Source organism: Oncorhynchus clarkii, unplaced genomic scaffold (genome assembly GCF_045791955.1).
Source record: "Oncorhynchus clarkii lewisi isolate Uvic-CL-2024 unplaced genomic scaffold, UVic_Ocla_1.0 unplaced_contig_5423_pilon_pilon, whole genome shotgun sequence".
NCBI classification, from domain to species: domain Eukaryota; kingdom Metazoa; phylum Chordata; class Actinopteri; order Salmoniformes; family Salmonidae; genus Oncorhynchus; species Oncorhynchus clarkii.
The window spans coordinates 66,844-87,500 of NW_027257934.1; the positions used below are offsets into that span (position 1 = coordinate 66,844).

Consider the following 20,657-nt stretch of genomic DNA (forward strand, 5'->3'; position numbering starts at 1 on the left):
GATCTCTATTGGTCCTCAAGGGGGGGGGGGGGCTGTCCTCTATAGATCTCTATTGGTCCTCAAGGGGGGGGGGGGGCTGTCCTCTATAGATCTCTATTGGTCCTCAAGGGGGGAGGGCTGTCCTCTATAGATCTCTATTGGTCCTCAAGGGGGGGGGGGGGGGGGCTGTCCTCTATAGATCTCTATTGGTCCTCAAGGGGGGGGGGGGGGCTGTCCTCTATAGATCTCTATTGGTCCTCAAGGGGGGGGGGGGGGGGCTGTCCTCTATAGATCTCTATTGGTCCTCAAGGGGGGGGGGGGGGGGCTGTCCTCTATAGATCTCTATTGGTCCTCAAGGGGGAGGGCTGTCCTCTATAGATCTCTATTGGTCCTCAAGGGGGGGGGGGCTGTCCTCTATAGATCTCTATTGGTCCTCAAGGGGGGGGGGGGGGGGCTGTCCTCTATAGATCTCTATTGGTCCTCAATGGGGGGAGGGCTGTCCTCTATAGATCTCTATTGGTCCTCAAGGGGGGGGGGGGGGGGCTGTCCTCTATAGATCTCTATTGGTCCTCAAGGGGGGGGGGGCTGTCCTCTATAGATCTCTATTGGTCCTCAAGGGGGGGGGGGCTGTCCTCTATAGATCTCTATTGGTCCTCAAGGGGGGGGGGGGGCTGTCCTCTATAGATCTCTATTGGTCCTCAAGGGGGGGGGGGGGGCTGTCCTCTATAGATCTCTATTGGTCCTCAAGGGGGGGGGGGGGGGCTGTCCTCTATAGATCTCTATTGGTCCTCAAGGGGGGAGGGCTGTCCTCTATAGATCTCTATTGGTCCTCAAGGGGGGGGGGGGGGCTGTCCTCTATAGATCTCTATTGGTCCTCAAGGGGGGAGGGCTGTCCTCTATAGATCTCTATTGGTCCTCAAGGGGGGGGGGGGGGGCTGTCCTCTATAGATCTCTATTGGTCCTCAAGGGGGGGGGGGGGCTGTCCTCTATAGATCTCTATTGGTCCTCAAGGGGGGGGGGGGGGGGCTGTCCTCTATAGATCTCTATTGGTCCTCAAGGGGGGGGGGGGGGGCTGTCCTCTATAGATCTCTATTGGTCCTCAAGGGGGGGGGGGGGCTGTCCTCTATAGATCTCTATTGGTCCTCAAGGGGGGGGGGGGGGGCTGTCCTCTATAGATCTCTATTGGTCCTCAAGGGGGGGGGGGGGGGCTGTCCTCTATAGATCTCTATTGGTCCTCAAGGGGGGAGGGCTGTCCTCTATAGATCTCTATTGGTCCTCAAGGGGGGGGGGCTGTCCTCTATAGATCTCTATTGGTCCTCAAGGGGGGGGGGGGGGCTGTCCTCTATAGATCTCTATTGGTCCTCAATGGGGGGAGGGCTGTCCTCTATAGATCTCTATTGGTCCTCAAGGGGGGGGGGCTGTCCTCTATAGATCTCTATTGGTCCTCAAGGGGGGGGGGGGGGCTGTCCTCTATAGATCTCTATTGGTCCTCAAGGGGGGGGGCTGTCCTCTATAGATCTCTATTGGTCCTCAAGGGGGGGGGGCTGTCCTCTATAGATCTCTATTGGTCCTCAAGGGGGGGGGGGCTGTCCTCTATAGATCTCTATTGGTCCTCAAGGGGGGAGGGCTGTCCTCTATAGATCTCTATTGGTCCTCAAGGGGGGGGGGGGGCTGTCCTCTATAGATCTCTATTGGTCCTCAAGGGGGGGGGGGGGGGCTGTCCTCTATAGATCTCTATTGGTCCTCAAGGGGGGGAGGGCTGTCCTCTATAGATCTCTATTGGTCCTCAAGGGGGGGGGGGGGGGGGGGCTGTCCTCTATAGATCTCTATTGGTCCTCAAGGGGGGAGGGCTGTCCTCTATAGATCTCTATTGGTCCTCAAGGGGGGGGGGGGGGGGCTGTCCTCTATAGATCTCTATTGGTCATCAAGGGGGGGGGCTGTCCTCTATAGATCTCTATTGGTCATCAAGGGGGGGGCTGTCCTCTATAGATCTCTATTGGTCCTCAAGGGGGGGGGGGGGGCTGTCCTCTATAGATCTCTATTGGTCATCAAGGGGGGGGCTGTCCTCTATAGATCTCTATTGGTCCTCAAGGGGGGGGGGGGGCTGTCCTCTATAGATCTCTATTGGTCCTCAAGGGGGAGGGCTGTCCTCTATAGATCTCTATTGGTCCTCAAGGGGGAGGGCTGTCCTCTATAGATCTCTATTGGTCCTCAAGGTGGGGGGGCTGTCCTCTATAGATCTCTATTGGTCCTCAAGGGGGGGGGGGGGGGGGCTGTCCTCTATAGATCTCTATTGGTCCTCAAGGGGGGGAGGGCTGTCCTCTATAGATCTCTATTGGTCCTCAAGGGGGGGGGGGGGCTGTCCTCTATAGATCTCTATTGGTCCTCAAGGGGGGGAGGGCTGTCCTCTATAGATCTCTATTGGTCCTCAAGGGGGGGGGGGGGGGCTGTCCTCTATAGATCTCTATTGGTCCTCAAGGGGGGGGGGGGGGGCTGTCCTCTATAGATCTCTATTGGTCCTCAAGGGGGGGAGGGCTGTCCTCTATAGATCTCTATTGGTCCTCAAGGGGGGGGGGGGGGGGGCTGTCCTCTATAGATCTCTATTGGTCCTCAAGGGGGGGGGGGGCTGTCCTCTATAGATCTCTATTGGTCCTCAAGGGGGGGGGGGGGGGCTGTCCTCTATAGATCTCTATTGGTCCTCAAGGGGGGGGGGGGGGGGGGGGGGGGGGCTGTCCTCTATAGATCTCTATTGGTCCTCAAGGGGGGGGGGGGGGGCTGTCCTCTATAGATCTCTATTGGTCCTCAAGGGGGGGGGGGGGGGGGGCTGTCCTCTATAGATCTCTATTGGTCCTCAAGGGGGGAGGGCTGTCCTCTATAGATCTCTATTGGTCCTCAAGGGGGGGCTGTCCTCTATAGATCTCTATTGGTCCTCAAGGGGGGGGGGGGCTGTCCTCTATAGATCTCTATTGGTCCTCAAGGGGGGAGGGCTGTCCTCTATAGATCTCTATTGGTCCTCAAGGGGGGAGGCTGTCCTCTATAGATCGCTATTGGTCCTCAAGGGGGGGGGGGGCTGTCCTCTATAGATCTCTATTGGTCCTCAAGGGGGGGAGGGCTGTCCTCTATAGATCTCTATTGGTCCTCAAGGGGGGGAGGGCTGTCCTCTATAGATCTCCATTGGTCCTCAAGGGGGGGAGGCTGTCCTCTATAGATCTCTATTGGTCCTCAAGGGGGGGAGGCTGTCCTCTATAGATCTCTATTGGTCCTCAAGGGGGGAGGACTGTCCTCTATAGATCTCTATTGGTCCTCAAGGGGGGGGGGGGCTGTCCTCTATAGATCTCTATTGGTCCTCAAGGGGGGGGAGGGGCTGTCCTCTATAGATCTCTATTGGTCCTCAAGGGGGGGGGGGGGCTGTCCTCTATAGATCTCTATTGGGGGGGGGGGGCTGTCCTCTATAGATCTCTATTGGTCCTCAAGGGGGAGGGCTGTCCTCTATAGATCTCTATTGGTCCTCAAGGGGGGAGGGCTGTCCTCTATAGATCTCTATTGGTCCTCAAGGGGGGAGGGCTGTCCTCTATAGATCTCTATTGGTCCTCAAGGAGGGAGGGCTGTCCTCTATAGATCTCTATTGGTCCTCAAGGGGGGAGGGCTGTCCTCTATAGATCTCTATTGGTCCTCAAGGGGGGAGGGCTGTCCTCTATAGATCTCTATTGGTCCTCAAGGGGGGAGGGCTGTCCTCTATAGATCTCTATTGGTCCTCAAGGGGGGAGGGCTGTCTTCTATAGATCTCTATTGGTCCTCAAGGGGGGAGGGCTGTCCTCTATAGATCTCTATTGGTCCTCAAGGGGGGAGGGCTGTCCTCTATAGATCTCTATTGGTCCTCAAGGGGGGGGGGGGGGCTGTCCTCTATAGATCTCTATTGGTCCTCAAGGGGGGGGGGGGGGCTGTCCTCTATAGATCTCTATTGGTCCTCAAGGGGGGAGGGGGGGGGGCTGTCCTCTATAGATCTCTATTGGTCCTCAAGGGGGGAGGGCTGTCCTCTATAGATCTCTATTGGTCCTCTATAGAATTGGGGGGGGGGCTGTCCTCTATAGATCTCTATTGGTCCTCAAGGGGGGGGGGGAGGGCTGTCCTCTATAGATCTCTATTGGTCCTCAAGGGGGGGGGGGAGGGCTGTCCTCTATAGATCTCTATTGGTCCTCAAGGGGGGGGGGATTGGTCCTCAAGGGGGGGGGGGGGCTGTCCTCTATAGATCTCTATTGGTCCTCAAGGGGGGGGGGGGGGGGCTGTCCTCTATAGATCTCTATTGGTCCTCAAGGGGGGGGGGGGGGGGCTGTCCTCTATAGATCTCTATTGGTCCTCAAGGGGGGGGGGGGGGCTGTCCTCTATAGATCTCTATTGGTCCTCAAGGGGGGGGGCTGTCCTCTATAGATCTCTATTGGTCCTCAAGGGGGGGGGGGGGGGGGGGGGGGGGGCTGTCCTCTATAGATCTCTATTGGTCCTCAAGGGGGGGGGGGGGGCTGTCCTCTATAGATCTCTATTGGTCCTCAAGGGGGGGGGGCTGTCCTCTATAGATCTCTATTGGTCCTCAAGGGGGGGGGGGGCTGTCCTCTATAGATCTCTATTGGTCCTCAAGGGGGGAGGGCTGTCCTCTATAGATCTCTATTGGTCCTCAAGGGGGGGGGGGAGGGCTGTCCTCTATAGATCTCTATTGGTCCTCAAGGGGGGGGGGGGGGGCTGTCCTCTATAGATCTCTATTGGTCCTCAAGGCTGTCCTCTATAGATCTCTATTGGTCCTCAAGGGGGGGGGGGGGCTGTCCTCTATAGATCTCTATTGGTCCTCAAGATCTCTATTGGGGGGGGGGGGGCTGTCCTCTATAGATCTCTATTGGTCCTCAAGGGGGGGGGGGGGGGGGGCTGTCCTCTATAGATCTCTATTGGTCCTCAAGGGGGGGGGGGGGGCTGTCCTCTATAGATCTCTATTGGTCCTCAAGGGGGGGGGGGGGGGGGGGCTGTCCTCTATAGATCTCTATTGGTCCTCAAGGGGGGAGGGCTGTCCTCTATAGATCTCTATTGGTCCTCAAGGGGGGGGGGGGCTGTCCTCTATAGATCTCTATTGGTCCTCAAGGGGGGGGGGGGGGGGCTGTCCTCTATAGATCTCTATTGGTCCTCAAGGGGGGGGGGGGGGGCTGTCCTCTATAGATCTCTATTGGTCCTCAAGGGGGGGGGGGGGGGCTGTCCTCTATAGATCTCTATTGGGGGGGGGGCTGTCCTCTATAGATCTCTATTGGTCCTCAAGGGGGGGGGGGGGGGGGGCTGTCCTCTATAGATCTCTATTGGTCCTCAAGGGGGGGGGGGGGGGGCTGTCCTCTATAGATCTCTATTGGTCCTCAAGGGGGGGGGGGGGGGGGCTGTCCTCTATAGATCTCTATTGGTCCTCAAGGGGGGGGGGGGCTGTCCTCTATAGATCTCTATTGGTCCTCAAGGGGGGGGGGGGGGGGCTGTCCTCTATAGATCTCTATTGGTCCTCAAGGGGGGGGGGGGGGGGCTGTCCTCTATAGATCTCTATTGGTCCTCAAGGGGCGGGGGCTGTCCTCTATAGATCTCTATTGGTCCTCAAGGGGGAGGGCTGTCCTCTATAGATCTCTATTGGTCCTCAAGGGGGGGAGGGCTGTCCTCTATAGATCTCTATTGGTCCTCAAGGGGGGAGGGGGGGGAGGGCTGTCCTCTATAGATCTCTATTGGTCCTCAAGGGGGGGGGGGAGGGCTGTCCTCTATAGATCTCTATTGGTCCTCAAGGGGGGGGGGGGGGGCTGTCCTCTATAGATCTCTATTGGTCCTCAAGGGGGGGGGGGGGGGGGCTGTCCTCTATAGATCTCTATTGGTCCTCAAGGGGGGGGGGGGGGGGGGGGGGGGGCTGTCCTCTATAGATCTCTATTGGTCCTCAAGGGGGGGGGGGGGGCTGTCCTCTATAGATCTCTATTGGTCCTCAAGGGGGGGGGGGGGGGGCTGTCCTCTATAGATCTCTATTGGTCCTCAAGGGGGGGGCTGTCCTCTATAGATCTCTATTGGGGGGGGGGGGGGGGCTGTCCTCTATAGATCTCTATTGGTCCTCAAGGGGGGAGGGCTGTCCTCTATAGATCTCTATTGGTCCTCAAGGGGGGGGGGGGGGCTGTCCTCTATAGATCTCTATTGGTCCTCAAGGGGGGGGGGGGGGGCTGTCCTCTATAGATCTCTATTGGTCCTCAAGATCTCTATTGGGGGGGGGGGGGGCTGTCCTCTATAGATCTCTATTGGTCCTCAAGGGGGGGGGGGGGGCTGTCCTCTATAGATCTCTATTGGTCCTCAAGGGGGGGGGGGGGGGGGGGGCTGTCCTCTATAGATCTCTATTGGTCCTCAAGGGGGGGGGGGGGGGCTGTCCTCTATAGATCTCTATTGGTCCTCAAGGGGGGGGGGGGCTGTCCTCTATAGATCTCTATTGGTCCTCAAGGGGGGGGGGGGGGGGCTGTCCTCTATAGATCTCTATTGGTCCTCAAGGGGGGGGGGGGGGGGGCTGTCCTCTATAGATCTCTATTGGTCCTCAAGGGGGGGGGGGGGGCTGTCCTCTATAGATCTCTATTGGTCCTCAAGGGGGGGGGGGGGGGGGGCTGTCCTCTATAGATCTCTATTGGTCCTCAAGGGGGGGGGGGGGGGGGGGGGCTGTCCTCTATAGATCTCTATTGGTCCTCAAGGGGGGGGGCTGGGGGGGGGGGGGGGGCTGTCCTCTATAGATCTCTATTGGTCCTCAAGGGGGGGGGGGGGGCTGTCCTCTATAGATCTCTATTGGTCCTCAAGGGGGGGGGGGGGGGGCTGTCCTCTATAGATCTCTATTGGTCCTCAAGGGGGGGGGGGGGGGCTGTCCTCTATAGATCTCTATTGGTCCTCAAGGGGGGGGGGGGGGGGCTGTCCTCTATAGATCTCTATTGGTCCTCAAGGGGGGGGGGGGGGCTGTCCTCTATAGATCTCTATTGGTCCTCAGGGGGGGGGGGGGGGCTGTCCTCTATAGATCTCTATTGGTCCTCAGGGGGGGGGGGGGGGGGGGGGGGGCTGTCCTCTATAGATCTCTATTGGTCCTCAAGGGGGGGGGGGGGGCTGTCCTCTATAGATCTCTATTGGTCCTCAAGGGGGGGGCTGTCCTCTATAGGGGGGGGGGGGGCTGTCCTCTATAGATCTCTATTGGTCCTCAAGGGGGGGGGGGGGGGGGGGGGGGGGGGGCTGTCCTCTATAGATCTCTATTGGTCCTCAAGATCTCTATTGGGGGGGGGGCTGTCCTCTATAGATCTCTATTGGTCCTCAAGGGGGGGGGGGGTCCTCTATAGATCTCTATTGGGGGGGCTGTCCTCTATAGATCTCTATTGGTCCTCAAGGGGGGAGGGCTGTCCTCTATAGATCTCTATTGGTCCTCAAGGGGGGGGGGGGGCTGTCCTCTATAGATCTCTATTGGTCCTCAAGGGGGGGGGGGGCTGTCCTCTATAGATCTCTATTGGTCCTCAAGGGGGGGGGGGGGGGGCTGTCCTCTATAGATCTCTATTGGTCCTCAATTGGTCCTCAAGGGGGGGGGGGCTGTCCTCTATAGGGTCCTCAATTGGGGGGGGGGGGGCTGTCCTCTATAGATCTCTATTGGTCCTCAAGGGGGGGGGGGGGGGGGCTGTCCTCTATAGATCTCTATTGGTCCTCAAGGGGGGGGAGGGCTGTCCTCTATAGATCTCTATTGGGGGGGGGGGGGGGATCTCTATTGGTCCTCAAGCTGTCCTCTATAGATCTCTATTGGGGGGGAGGGCTGCTGTCCTCTATAGATCTCTATTGGTCCTCAAGGGGGGGGGGGGGGGCTGTCCTCTATAGATCTCTATTGGTCCTCAATTGGGGGGGGGGGGCTGTCCTCTATAGATCTCTATTGGTCCTCAAGGGGGGGGGGGGGGGGGCTGTCCTCTATAGATCTCTGTCCTCAATGGGGGGAGGGCTGTCTATAGATCTCTATAGATCTCTATTGGTCCTCAAGGGGGGGGGGGCTGTCCTCTATAGATCTCTATTGGTCCTCAAGGGGGGGGGGGGGCTGTCCTCTATAGATCTCTATTGGTCCTCAAGGGGGCGGGGCTGTCCTCTATAGATCTCTATTGGTCCTCAAGGGGGGGGGGGGCTGTCCTCTATAGATCTCTATTGGTCCTCAAGGAGGGGGGGGGGGCTGTCCTCTATAGATCTCTATTGGTCATCAAGGGAGGGGCTGTCCTCTTTAGATCTCTATTGGTCATCAAGGGGGGGGCTGTCCTCTTTAGATCTCTATTGGTCCTCAGGGGGTTTAACTGACCTGAAGAGGTTCTGGTCTCAGGGGGTTTAACTGACCCGAAGAGGTTCTGGTCCTCAGGGGTTTAACTGACCTGAAGAGGTTCTGGTCTCAGGGGGTTTAACTGACCCGAAGAGGTTCTGGTCTCAGGGGGTTTAACTAACCTGAAGAGGTTCTGCTGTATGTTTGTTTTGTGGGACACAGGAAGTGTAGAATCATCGGCACAAAAGAGAAAGGTCACAGGAAACCGTCCTGCTTTTCACGTCATTGATGCCCAGCAGGGGTTCTTGACCCCAGCAAGATTAGCTACAGCGTGTGGAATAGATAATGGGAATCCTAATGAAGTAATTAACTAGGCCTGATCTCGATCCCAAAACCCTTACGTCATCCTATCCAGCCTGGTTTCACCTGATCTGACTTCCCATCTTTTTTAATTCGTTTTCAAACATCCGTTTACAATTCAACATTTCGTCAATTAGGGAGGGTAGGAAGTAAGCAAGACGTTAGTAACATGAGGCTCTATGTGGACGGTGTGCTGGACTAACAGGTAGAGGGTAGGAAGTAGACTCCAACAACACATTAGTAACATGAGGCTTTGTGTGGACGGTGTGCTGGAGAAACAGATAGAGGGTAGATGTGTTGACCTCCGATGTCCTGGTTTCATTCCCAACCTGGTCCTCACACCATCATCACTACCTGACCACCACCAGCTTCCTATTGGCTTACGCCCTACTGGGAGGGGACTAGTATCACTATGGAAACGTTGGTGATGTCATTATTACGTCCAGCGCGTTGCTTTTTTTCTAGACGACGATATACACTGCTCAAAAAAATAAAGGGAACACTTAAACAACACAATGTAACTCCAAGTCAATCACACTTCTGTGAAATCCAACTGTCCACTTAGGTAGCAACACTGATTGACAATAAATTTCACATGCTGTTGTGCAAATGGAATAGACAACAGGTGGAAATTATAGGCAATTAGCAAGACACCCCCAATAAAGGAGTGGTTCTGCAGGTGGTGACCACAGACCACTTCTCAGTTCCTATGCTTCCTGGCTGATGTTTTGGTCACTTTTGAATGCTGGCGGTGCTTTCACTCTAGTGGTAGCATGAGACGGAGTCTACAACCCACACAAGTGGCTCAGGTAGTGCAGCTCATCCAGGATGGCACATCAATGCGAGCTGTGGCAAGAAGGTTTGCTGTGTCTGTCAGCGTAGTGTCCAGAGCATGGAGGCGCTACCAGGAGACAGGCCAGTACATCAGGAGACAGGCCAGTACATCAGGAGACGTGGAGGAGGCCGGAGGAGGGCAACAACCCAGCAGCAGGACCGCTACCTCTGCCTTTGTGCAAGGAGGAGCAGGAGGAGCACTGCCAGAGCCCTGCAAAATGACCTCCCCTAGACAATATCTTTTTTCTTTAGTAAACTAATCAGTATGCAGAATGTTCTAAGGGTCAGGCCAGCTTGGCCTTGTCATTGGCACAATCCTTTTTTGGATTGTTGACAATCTATGCAAGACAGACAGATGATTGCAAAATGGCCACAAATGTGCATGTGTCTGCTCAAACGGTCAGAAACACTCCATAAGGGTGGTATGAGGGCCCGACGTCCACAGGTGGGGGTTGTGCTTACAGCCCAACACCGTGCAGGACGTTTGGCATTTGCCAGAGAACACCAAGATCCTCAGACCCCTTGTGAGACCATATGCTGGTGCGGTTGGCCCTGGGTTCCTCCTAATGCAAGACAATGCTAGACCTCATGTGGCTGGAGTGTGTCAGCAGTTCCTGCAAGAGGAAGGCATTGATGCTATGGACTGGCCCGCCCGTTCCCCAGACCTGAATCCAATTGAGCACATCTGGGACATCATGTCTCGCTCCATCCACCAACCATATTAGAAGGGTTGCACCACAGACTGTCCAGGAGTTGGCGGATGCTTTAGTCCAGGTCTGGGAGGAGATCCTTCAGGAGACCATCTGCCACCTCATCAGGAGCATGCCCAGGCGTTGTAGGGAGGTCATACAGGCACGTGGAGGCCACACACACTACTGAGCCTCATTTTGACTTGTTTTAAGGACATTACATCAAAGTTGGATCAGCCTGTAGTGTGGTTTTCCACTTTAATTTTGAGTGTGACTCCAAACCCAGACCTCCATGGGTTGATACATTAGATTTCCATTGATCATTTTTGTGTGATTTTGTTGTCAGTACATTCAACTATGTAAAGAAAAAAGTATTTAATAAGAATATTTCATTCATTCAGATCTAGGATGTGTTATTTTAGTGTTCCCTTTATATTTTTGAGCAGTGTATATTAGAAGGGTATTTGGGGACAGAGATACAGTGGGGCAAAAAAGTATTTAGTCAGCCACCAATTGTGCAAGTTCTCCCACTTAAAAATATGAGAGAGGCCTGTAATTTTCCTCATAGGTACACTTCAACTACGACAGACAAAATTAGGAAATAAAATCCAGAAAATCACATTGTTGGATATTTAATTAATTTATTTGCAAATTATGGTGGAAAATAAATATTTGGTCACCTACAAACAAGCAAGATTTCTGGCTCTCACAGACCTGTAACTTCTTCTTTAAGAGGCTCCTCTGTCCTCCACTCGTTACCTGTATTAATGGCACCTGTTTGAACTTGTTATCAGTATAAAAGACACCTGTCCACAACCTCAAACAGTCACACTCCAAACTCCACTATGGCCAAGACCAAAGAGCTATCAAAGGACACCAGAAACAAAATTGTAGACCTGCACCAGGTTGGGAAGACTGAATCTGCAAAAGGTAAGCAGCTTGGTTTGAAGAAATCAACTGTGGGAGCAATTATTAGGAAATGGAAGACATACAAGACCACTGATAATCTCCCTCGATCTGGGGCTCCGCGCAAGCTTCTATCTCCAAGTGATCACAAGAACGGTGAGCAAAAATCCCAGAACCACACGGGGGGACCTAGTGAATGACCTGCAGAGAGCTGGGACCAAAGTAACAAAGCCTACCATCAGTAACACACTACGCCGCCAGGGACTCAAATCCTGCAGTGCCAGACGTGTCCCCCTGCTTAAGCCAGTACATGTCCAGGCCCGTCTGAAGTTTGCTAGAGAGCATTTGGATGATCCAGAAGAACATTGGCAGAATGTCATATGGTCAGATGAAACCAAAATATAACTTTTTGGTAAAAACTCAACTCGTCGTGTTTGGAGGACAAAGAATGCTGAGTTGCATCCAAAGAACACCATACCTACTGTGAAGCATGAGGGTGGAAACATCATGCTTTGGGGCTGTTTTTCTGCAAAGGGACCAGGACGACTGATCCGTGTAAAGGAAAGAATGAATGGGGCCATGTATCGTGAGATTTTGAGTGAAAACCTCCTTCCATCAGCAAGGGCATTGAAGATGAAACGTGGCTGGGTCTTTCAGCATGATCCCAAACACACCGCCCGGGCAACGAAGGAGTGGCTTCGTAAGAAGCATTTCAAGGTCCTGGAGTGGCCTAGCCAGTCTCCAGATCTCAACCCCATAGAAAATCTTTGAATGGAGTTGAAAGTCTGTGTTGCCCAGCAATAGCCCCAAAACATCACTGCTCTAGAGGAGATCTTCATGGAGGAATGGGCCAAAATACCAGCAACAGTGTGTGAAAACCTTGTGAAGACTTACAGAAAACGTTTGACCTCTGTCATTGCCAACAAAGGGTATATAACAAAGTATTGAGATAAACTTTTGTTAGTAAACAAATATTTATTTTCCACCATAATTTGCAAATAAATTCATTAAAAATCCTACAATGTGATTTTCTGGATTTTTTTTCTCCCTTTGTCTGCCATAGTTGAAGTGTACCTATGATGAAAATTACAGGGCCTCTCTCATCTTTTTAAGTGGGAGAACTTGCACAATTGGTGGCTGACTAAATACTTTTTTGCTCCACTGTATATAGTAAATTAGAAGGGTATTTGGGGACAGAGCTATATAGTATATTAGAAGGGTATTTGGGGACAGAGCTATATAGTATATTAGAAGGGTTTATCAGGACAGATCTGTTGACCACATTAAAAGGGTATTTGGGGACAGAGCTATATAGTATATTAGAAGGGTATTTGGGGACAGAGCTATATAGTATATTAGAAGGGTATATGGGGACAGAGCTATATAGTATATTAGAAGGGTATTAGGGGACAGAGCTATATAGTATATTAGAAGGGTATATCAGGACAGATCTGTTGACCACATTAGAAGGGTATTTGGGGACAGAGCTATATAGTATATTAGAAGGGTATATCAGGACAGAGCTGTTGACCACATTAGAAGGGTATATGGGGACAGAGCTGTTGACCACATTAGAAGGGTATATGGGGACAGATCTGTTGACCACATTAGAAGGGTATTTGGGGACAGAGCTATATAGTATATTAGAAGGGTATTTGGGGACAGAGCTATATAGTATATTAGAAGGGCATATCAGGACAGCGCTGTTGACCACATTAAAAGGGTATTTGGGGACAGAGCTGTTGACCACATTAGAAGGGTATATGGGGACAGAGCTGTTGACCACATTAGAAGGGTATATGGGGACAGAGCTATATAGTATATTAGAAGGGTATTTGGGGACAGAGCTGTTGACCACGTTTTGGGTCAGCCCCAACGTGATCTAGGAAGTGTTTGGGGTTTCTGTCTTAAACCTTGTTAGTTCATCAAAATGAGTGAGAGGGCTGAAGTAATCAGGATTACTGTACGTGAGCTTGAGAATAATCCAGACTTTATTTTTCTGAGAAGTCTGAAGCTAATTCTTTGTGAACTGGTGTGAACTGCTGTACCATAAAGCCCACGCTATGTGGTAATCACCTGACGCTAACAAGGCAGACTACACCGCTCGCGTTGCAAAATAAATGTAGAAATCTATATTATTCAACTATTGCACCCGCACTGCTCCCGCGCGCCAACGAGCATCTGCGTTGCCGAGGGCTAAAATAGAAGTCAGTTCTATTTCTGACGCAGATCACGCTACAAGTCCTGCCTCTCCCATCTCCTCGAACGACGTCAGTGGCGGTAATGCACCTAATTTATGAAAGTTGCCAATCGCAATATAAAGTCAAGAGAAGAAAAAGCCTGGAAGGAGGAGAGACGACTAGAAACGATTCGGTTGACCGTTTTATGTGGGAATTAATTGTCGGAGTAGAGGACCTTGTGCATTTCAGGTAAAATAACAACCCAACAATGTTTATATCCCAGGACAAATTAGCTAGCAACAGCAAGCTAGCTAAACAGGACAAATAATCTAGCAACAGCAAGCTAGCTAAATAGGACAAATAATCTAGCAACAGCAAGCTAGCTAAATAGGACAAATAATCTAGCAACAGCAAGCTAGCTAAATAGGACAAATAATCTAGCAACAGCAAGCTAGCTAAATAGGACAAATAATCTAGCAACAGCAAGCTAGCTAAATAGGACAAATAATCTAGCAACAGCAAGCTAGCTAAATAGGACAAATAATCTAGCAAGGGCAAGGAAGGCTGAATTGCCGTACATGTTTAATGCTTTTCGTCCCCAAATTAAGAGAATTGTTTCAGAGTTTGTTTTGATATTTTATCCTGCGTGTCGTGATCGCGTTTGATGTAGGGGACAAAATACATTTATGCACGATGGCACACGATGGCACACGATGGCGCACGATGGAGCACGATGGCACACGATGGCACACGATGGCACACGATGGCTCACGATGGCGCACGATGGCACACGATGGCGCACGATGGCACACGATGGCACACGATGGCGCAGGCGTGCAGCCGGTTTGGGTTCCATGTAAGTAGTAATCACCTGCCTGCCAGTGGCTGTAGTTCCAGTCCTCAAGGGGGGGGGGGCTGTAGTTCCAGTCCCAACCCCAGTCCTCAAGGGGGGGGGGGGGGGGGCTGTAGTTCCAGTCCTCAAGGGGGGGGGGGGGGGGGCTGTCGTTCCAGTCCCAACCCCAGTCCTCAAGGGGGGGGGGGCTGTAGTTCCAGTCCCAACCCCAGTCCTCAAGGGGGGTGGGGGGGGCTGTAGTTCCAGTCCTCAAGGGGGGGGGCTGTAGTTCCAGTCCTCAAGGGGGGGGGGGCTGTAGTTCCAGTCCTCAAGGGGGGGGGGGGCTGTAGTTCCAGTCCTCAAGGGGGGGGGGGGGGGGGCTGTAGTTCCAGTCCCAACCCCAGTCCTCAAGGGGGGGGGGGGGGGGGGGGGGCTGTAGTTCCTGTCCCAACCCCAGTCCTCGAGGGGGGGGGGGGGGGGGGGGTGCTGTCGTTCAGGGGTGGGAAACCCCAGTCCTCAAGAGACTAATTTGGTGTCACACTTGTTCTCCATCCGTAGCAAACACAGCTGATTCATTAAATGTCATTCTAAACTGAAGATAAGGATTAGGTCATTGGAACAAGTTGGGGGGTGGCTGTCCTCTTCAGATCTCTATTGGTCCTCAAAGGGGAGGGGGCTGTCCTCTTTCCACCTCTATTGGTCCTCAAGGGGGGGGGGGGGGGCTGTCCTCTTTAGATCTCTATTGGTCATCAAGGGAGGGGGGGGGGCTGTCCTCTTTAGATCTCTATTGATCCTCAAGGGGGGGGCTGTCCTCTTTAGATCTCTATTGGTCCTCAAGGGGGGGGGGGCTGTCCTCTTTAGATCTCTATTGGTCCTCAAGGGGGGGGGGCTGTCCTCTTTAGATCTCTATTGGTCCTCAAGGAGGGGGGGGCTGTCCTCTTTAGATCTCTATTGGTCCTCAAGGAGGGGGGGGCTGTCCTCTTTAGATCTCTATTGGTCCTCAAGGAGGGGGGGGCTGTCCTCTTTAGATCTCTATTGGTCCTCAAGGAGGGGGGGGCTGTCCTCTTTAGATCTCTATTGGTCCTCAAGGAGGGGGGGGCTGTCCTCTTTAGATCTCTATTGGTCCTCAAGGAGGGGGGGGCTGTCCTCTTTAGATCTCTATTGGTCCTCAAGGAGGGGGGGGCTGTCCTCTTTAGATCTCTATTGCTCCTCAAGGAGGGGGGGGGCTGTCCTCTATAGATCTCTGCCTAGTTAAATAAAGTTTTTTTTAAAACATGTTGATTCCCATGGGATAATTACTATCAGAGGACCTAGGAGTTGGCTGAAAAACAGTATGTTTTTTTTAAAATAAATAAATATCTTTATTTTTACCAGGTTCGTCTCATTGAGGTTTAAAACCATATTTCCTAAGAGACACCAGGAAATCAACACACATTTCCAGTCGCCATGACAACATCAAACACAAACAGTTTAAATCATTTACACATTGAACAGGCAATCATTATTTGGGGGACTTGTGGTGTCAAAACAGTGATAGCCTGAATTCAAAGTTGATTTAAAACATAAAATAATAATTCACAAATCCCTACAATTCCCTATAACGTAGTTTTAAAAATAAATAAAAATAATAATATGATTTTTGAAAAAACTGTAATCTTTTGTTTCACCGAGTCGTTGCTGAACCACTCCACAAATGTCTTGTTAACAAACTATAGTTTTGGCAAGTCGGTTAGGACATCTACTTTGTGCAGGACACAAGTCATTTTTCCAACAATTGTTTGACAGACCGATTATTTAACTTAGAATTCACTGTATCACAATTCCAGTGGGTCAGAAGTTTACATACACTAAGTTGACTGTGCCTTTTAAACAGCTTGGAAAATTCCAGAAAATGATGTCATGGCTTTAGAAGCTTCTGATTGGCTAATTAACATAATTTGAGTCAATTGGAGGTGTACCTGTGGATGTATTTCAAGGCCTACCTTCAAACTCAGTGTCCTCTTTGCTTGACGTCATGAGGAAAATCAAAATCAATAAATCAGCCAAGACCTCAGGAAAAAAAGATGAATAAAACACGTACTACTTTACAAACACATAGAAATGTGTAGTTTGATGTCAGAATGTCCTTGGTCTAGGTGTGGTGTCCGATGTCCCCGGAGTTTTACCGGGAATACGTGGCCATCAAGACGAAGAGACGTATTCTCCTCTACACCATGAACCCCAACAAGTTCAGAGCCTGTCAGTTCCTCATCAAGTTCCACGAGAGACGCAACGACAAGATCATGGTGTTCGCCGACAACGTCTTCGCTCTGAAGGAGTACGCTATCCGCCTCAACAAGTAGGTAGAGCGAGAGACACACACACACACACGCACACAGCCATCTGCCTCAACAGGTAGGTAGAAAGAGACACACAAGCGGATCAACGACGTCATCCCCACAGTGACCGGACCTGCAGTGCATTCTGGACTTATTCAGACCCCTTCCCCCTTTTCCACATTTTGTTCCGTTAAAAATTCTCATCAATCTACACACAATACCCCATGATGACATCACAATACCCCATGATGACATCACAATACCCCATAATGACATCACAATACCCCATAATGACATCACAATACCCCATAATGACATCTCAATACCCCATAATGACATCACAATACCCCATAATGACATCACAATACTCCATAATAATGAAGCAAAAACTGGTTTTTAGACAGAAATACATCATTTACATAAGTATTCAGACCCTTTGCTATGAGACTTGAAATTGAGCTCAGGTGCATCCTGTTTCCATTGATCATCCTTGAGGTGTTTCTACAACTTGATTGGAGTCCACCTGTGGTAAATTCTAATGATTGGACATGATTTGATAAGGTACACACCTGTCTATATAAGGTCCCACAGTTGACAGAACAAAATTCAAGCCATGAGGTCGAAGGAATCGTCCGTAGAGCGCCGAGACAGGATTGTGTCGAGGCACAGATCTGGGGAAGGGTACCAAAACATTTCTGCAGCATTGAAGGTCCCCAAGGACACAGTGGCCTCCATCATTCTTAAATGGAAGAAGTTTGGAACCACCAAGACTCTTCCTAGAGCTGGTCGCCCGGCCAAACTGAGCAATTGGGGAAGAAGGGCCTTGGTCAGGGAGCCAACCAATAACCTGATGGTCACTCTGACAGAGCTCCAAAGGTCCTCTGTGGGGATCGGAGAACCTTCCAGAAGGACAACCATCTCTACAGCACTCCACCAATCAGGCTTTTATGGTAGAGTGGACAGACAGAAGCCACTTCTCAGTAAAAGATACATGACAGCCCGCTTGGAGTTTGCCAAAAGGCCCCTAAAGGACTCTGACCATGAGAAACAAGATGTTCTGATCTGATGAAACCAAGATTGAACTCTTTGGCCTGAATGCCAAGCTTCACATCTGGAGGAAACCTGGCACCATCCCTACGGTGAAGCATGGCGGTGGCAGCATCATGCTGTGGGGATGTTTTTCAGCGGCAGGGACTGGGAGACTAGTCAGGGTGGAGGCAAAGATGAACAGAGTAAAGTACAGAGAGATCCTTGATGAAAACCTGCTCCAGAGCGCTCAGGACCTCAGACTGGGGCCAAGGGTCACCTTCTAATACAGGACAACGATCCTAAGCACACAGCCAAGACAACACAGGAGCGGCTTCGGGACAACTCTCTGAATGTCCTTGAGTGGCCCAGCCTGAGCCCGTACTTTAACATCTCTGGAGAGACCTGAAAATAGCTGTGCAGCGACGCTCCCCATCCAACCTGACAGAGCTTGAGAGGATCTGCAGAGAAAAATGGGAGAAACTCCCCCAAATACAGGTGTGCCAAGCTTGTAGCATCATACCTAAGAAGACTCAACAAGGCTGTAATCGCTGCCAAAGGTGCTTCAACAAAGTACTGAGTAAAGGGTCTGACTACTTATGTAAATGTGCTATCAGTTTTTTTGGGGGGGTGAGGGAAGAATAAAGAATAAAAAACAAGAGTGTTTGCTTTATCATCATGATGTCATCACGGGGTAATGTCTGTAGAACGTTTTGTTTCCTCATTTATAGAAAAAAAAAGTAGAAAAATGTGGAGAAAGTCAAGAGGTCTGAATACTTTCTGAGTGCTCTGTTATTACCTCGTACCTCAGCACATTGGGACTGGTACTTCCTGTATATAGCCATGTTATTACCTCGTACCTCAGCACATTGGTACTGGTACTTCCTGTATATAGCCATGTTATTACCTCGTACCTCAGCACATTCGTACTGGTACTTCCTGTATATAGCCATGTTATTACCTCGTACCTCAGCACATTGGTACTGGTACTTCCTGTATATAGCCATGTTATTACCTCGTACCTCAGCACATTGGGACTGGTACTTCCTGTATATAGCCATGTTATTACCTCGTACCTCAGCACATTGACTCAGTACTGGTACTTCCTGTATATAGCCATGTTATTACCTCGTACCTCAGCACATTGACTCAGTACTGGTACTTCCTGTATATAGCCATGTTATTACCTCGTACCTCAGCACATTGACTCAGTACTGGTACCATGTGTATATAGCCATGTTATTACCTCATACCCCCCCATATCTAACGTCTCTCTCCTCTCAGGCCCTGTATCTAACGTCTCTCTCCTCTCAGGCCCTGTATCTAACATCTCTCTCCTCTCAGGCCCTGTATCTAACATCTCTCTCCTCTCAGGCCCTGTATCTAACATCTCTTTCCTCTCAGGCCCTTGTATCTAACGTCTCTCTCCTCTCAGGCCCTGTATCTAACGTCTCTCTCCTCTCAGGCCCTGTATCTAACATCTCTCTCCTCTCAGGCCCTGTATCTAACGTCTCTCTCCTCTCAGGCCCTGTATCTAACGTCTCTCTCCTCTCAGGCCCTGTATCTAACATCTCTCTCCTCTCAGGCCCTGTATCTAACATCTCTCTCCTCTCAGGCCCTGTATCTAACGTCTCTCTCCTCTCAGGCCCTGTATCTAACGTCTCTCTCCTCTCAGGCCCTGTATCTAACGTCTCTCTCCTCTCAGGCCCTGTATCTAACATCTCTCTCCTCTCAGGCCCTGTATCTAACGTCTCTCTCCTCTCAGGCCCTGTATCTAACGTCTCTCTCCTCTCAGGCCCTGTATCTAACGTCTCTCCTCTCAGGCCCTGTATCTAACGTCTCTCTCCTCTCAGGCCCTGTATCTAACGTCTCTCTCCTCTCAGGCCCTGTATCTAGCATCTCTCTCCTCTCAGGCCCTGTATCTAACATCTCTCTCCTCTCAGGCCCTATATCTAACGTCTCTCTCCTCGGAGGCCCTGTATCTAACGTCTCTCTCCTCTCAGGCCCTATATCTAACGTCTCTCTCCTCTCAGGCCCTACATCTATGGCCCCACTTCTCAGGGAGAGAGGATGCAGATCCTACAGAACTTTAAACACAACCCCAAGATCAACACCATCTTCATCTCCAAGGTAACCAACTCCTCCCCCTATCACGTGTCTCCAAGGTAACCAACCCCTCCCCCATCACATAATATCTCCAAGGTTACCTGGGCTGTATTCATCTCCAAACGGGGAGAGACCTTAAGTGAATTTGTCCCCGTAGAAACATTTTATTTATTTTTTCGTTTGCGAAAATGTTTTCCTACAGTTTGAATGAATACACCCCTGGGTCGAGTGGCTCGGTCTGTCGTCTGGCGTTGCCGTGATACGGGGGATGACTGAGGGTTTCTGGGTAAGGACAGCCGGATGTATTTGTAGTGTGGTTTCTTTTCCTCTTCTGCCGTCATGTGGAGAGGCACCGTCATGTGGAGAGGCACCGTCGTGTGGAGAGGCACCGTCGTGTGGAGAGGCACCGTCGTGTGGAGAGGCACCGTCGTGTGGAGAGGCACCGTCGTGTGGAGAGGCACCGTCGTGTGGAGAGGCACCGTCGTGTGGAGAGGCACCGTCGTGTGGAGAGGCACCGTCGTGTGGAGAGGCACCGTCGTGTGGAGAGGCACCGTCGTGTGGAGAGGCACCGTCGTGTGGAGAGGCACCGTCGTGTGGAGAGGCACCGTCGTGTGGAGAGGCACCGTCGTGTGGAGAGGCACCGTCGTGTGGAGAGGCACCGTCGTGTGGAGAGGCACCGCCGTGTGGAGAGGCACCGCCGTGTGGAGAGGCACCGCCGTGTGGAGAGGCACCGCCGTGTGGAGAGGCACCGCCGTGTGGAGAGGCACCGTCGTGTGGAGAGGCACCGTCGTGTGGAGAGGCACCGCCGTGTGGAGAGGCACCGCCGTGTGGAGAGGCACCGCCGTGTGGAGAGGCACCGCCGTGTGGAGAGGCACCGCCGTGTGGAGAGGCACCGTCATGTGGAGAGGGAGAGGCACCGTCATGTGGAGAGGGAGAGGCACCGTCATGTGGAGAGGCACCGTCATGTGAGAGGGAGAGGCACCGTCATGTGGAGAGGGAGAGGCACCGTCATGTGGAGAGGCACCGTCATGTGAGAGGGAGATGCACCTTCATGTGGAGAGGCACCGTCATGTGAGAGGGAGATGCACCTTCATGTGGAGAGGCACCGTCATGTGAGAGGGAGATGCA

At 51.8% G+C, this 20,657-nt stretch overlaps 1 protein-coding gene across 1 annotated transcript in view; it reads left to right on the forward strand.

Moving 5' to 3' along the window:
• The window catches only part of LOC139393715 (general transcription and DNA repair factor IIH helicase/translocase subunit XPB-like), a 62,665-nt gene that overhangs the window by 30,718 nt on the left and 11,290 nt on the right, over nucleotides 1-20,657 (forward strand). Inside the window, exons 11-12 of the mRNA XM_071142066.1 lie at nucleotides 16,215-16,417; nucleotides 19,457-19,553. Coding sequence (XP_070998167.1) covers nucleotides 16,215-16,417; nucleotides 19,457-19,553 — 300 coding nt within the window. The remainder of the gene's footprint in view (nucleotides 1-16,214; nucleotides 16,418-19,456; nucleotides 19,554-20,657) is intronic.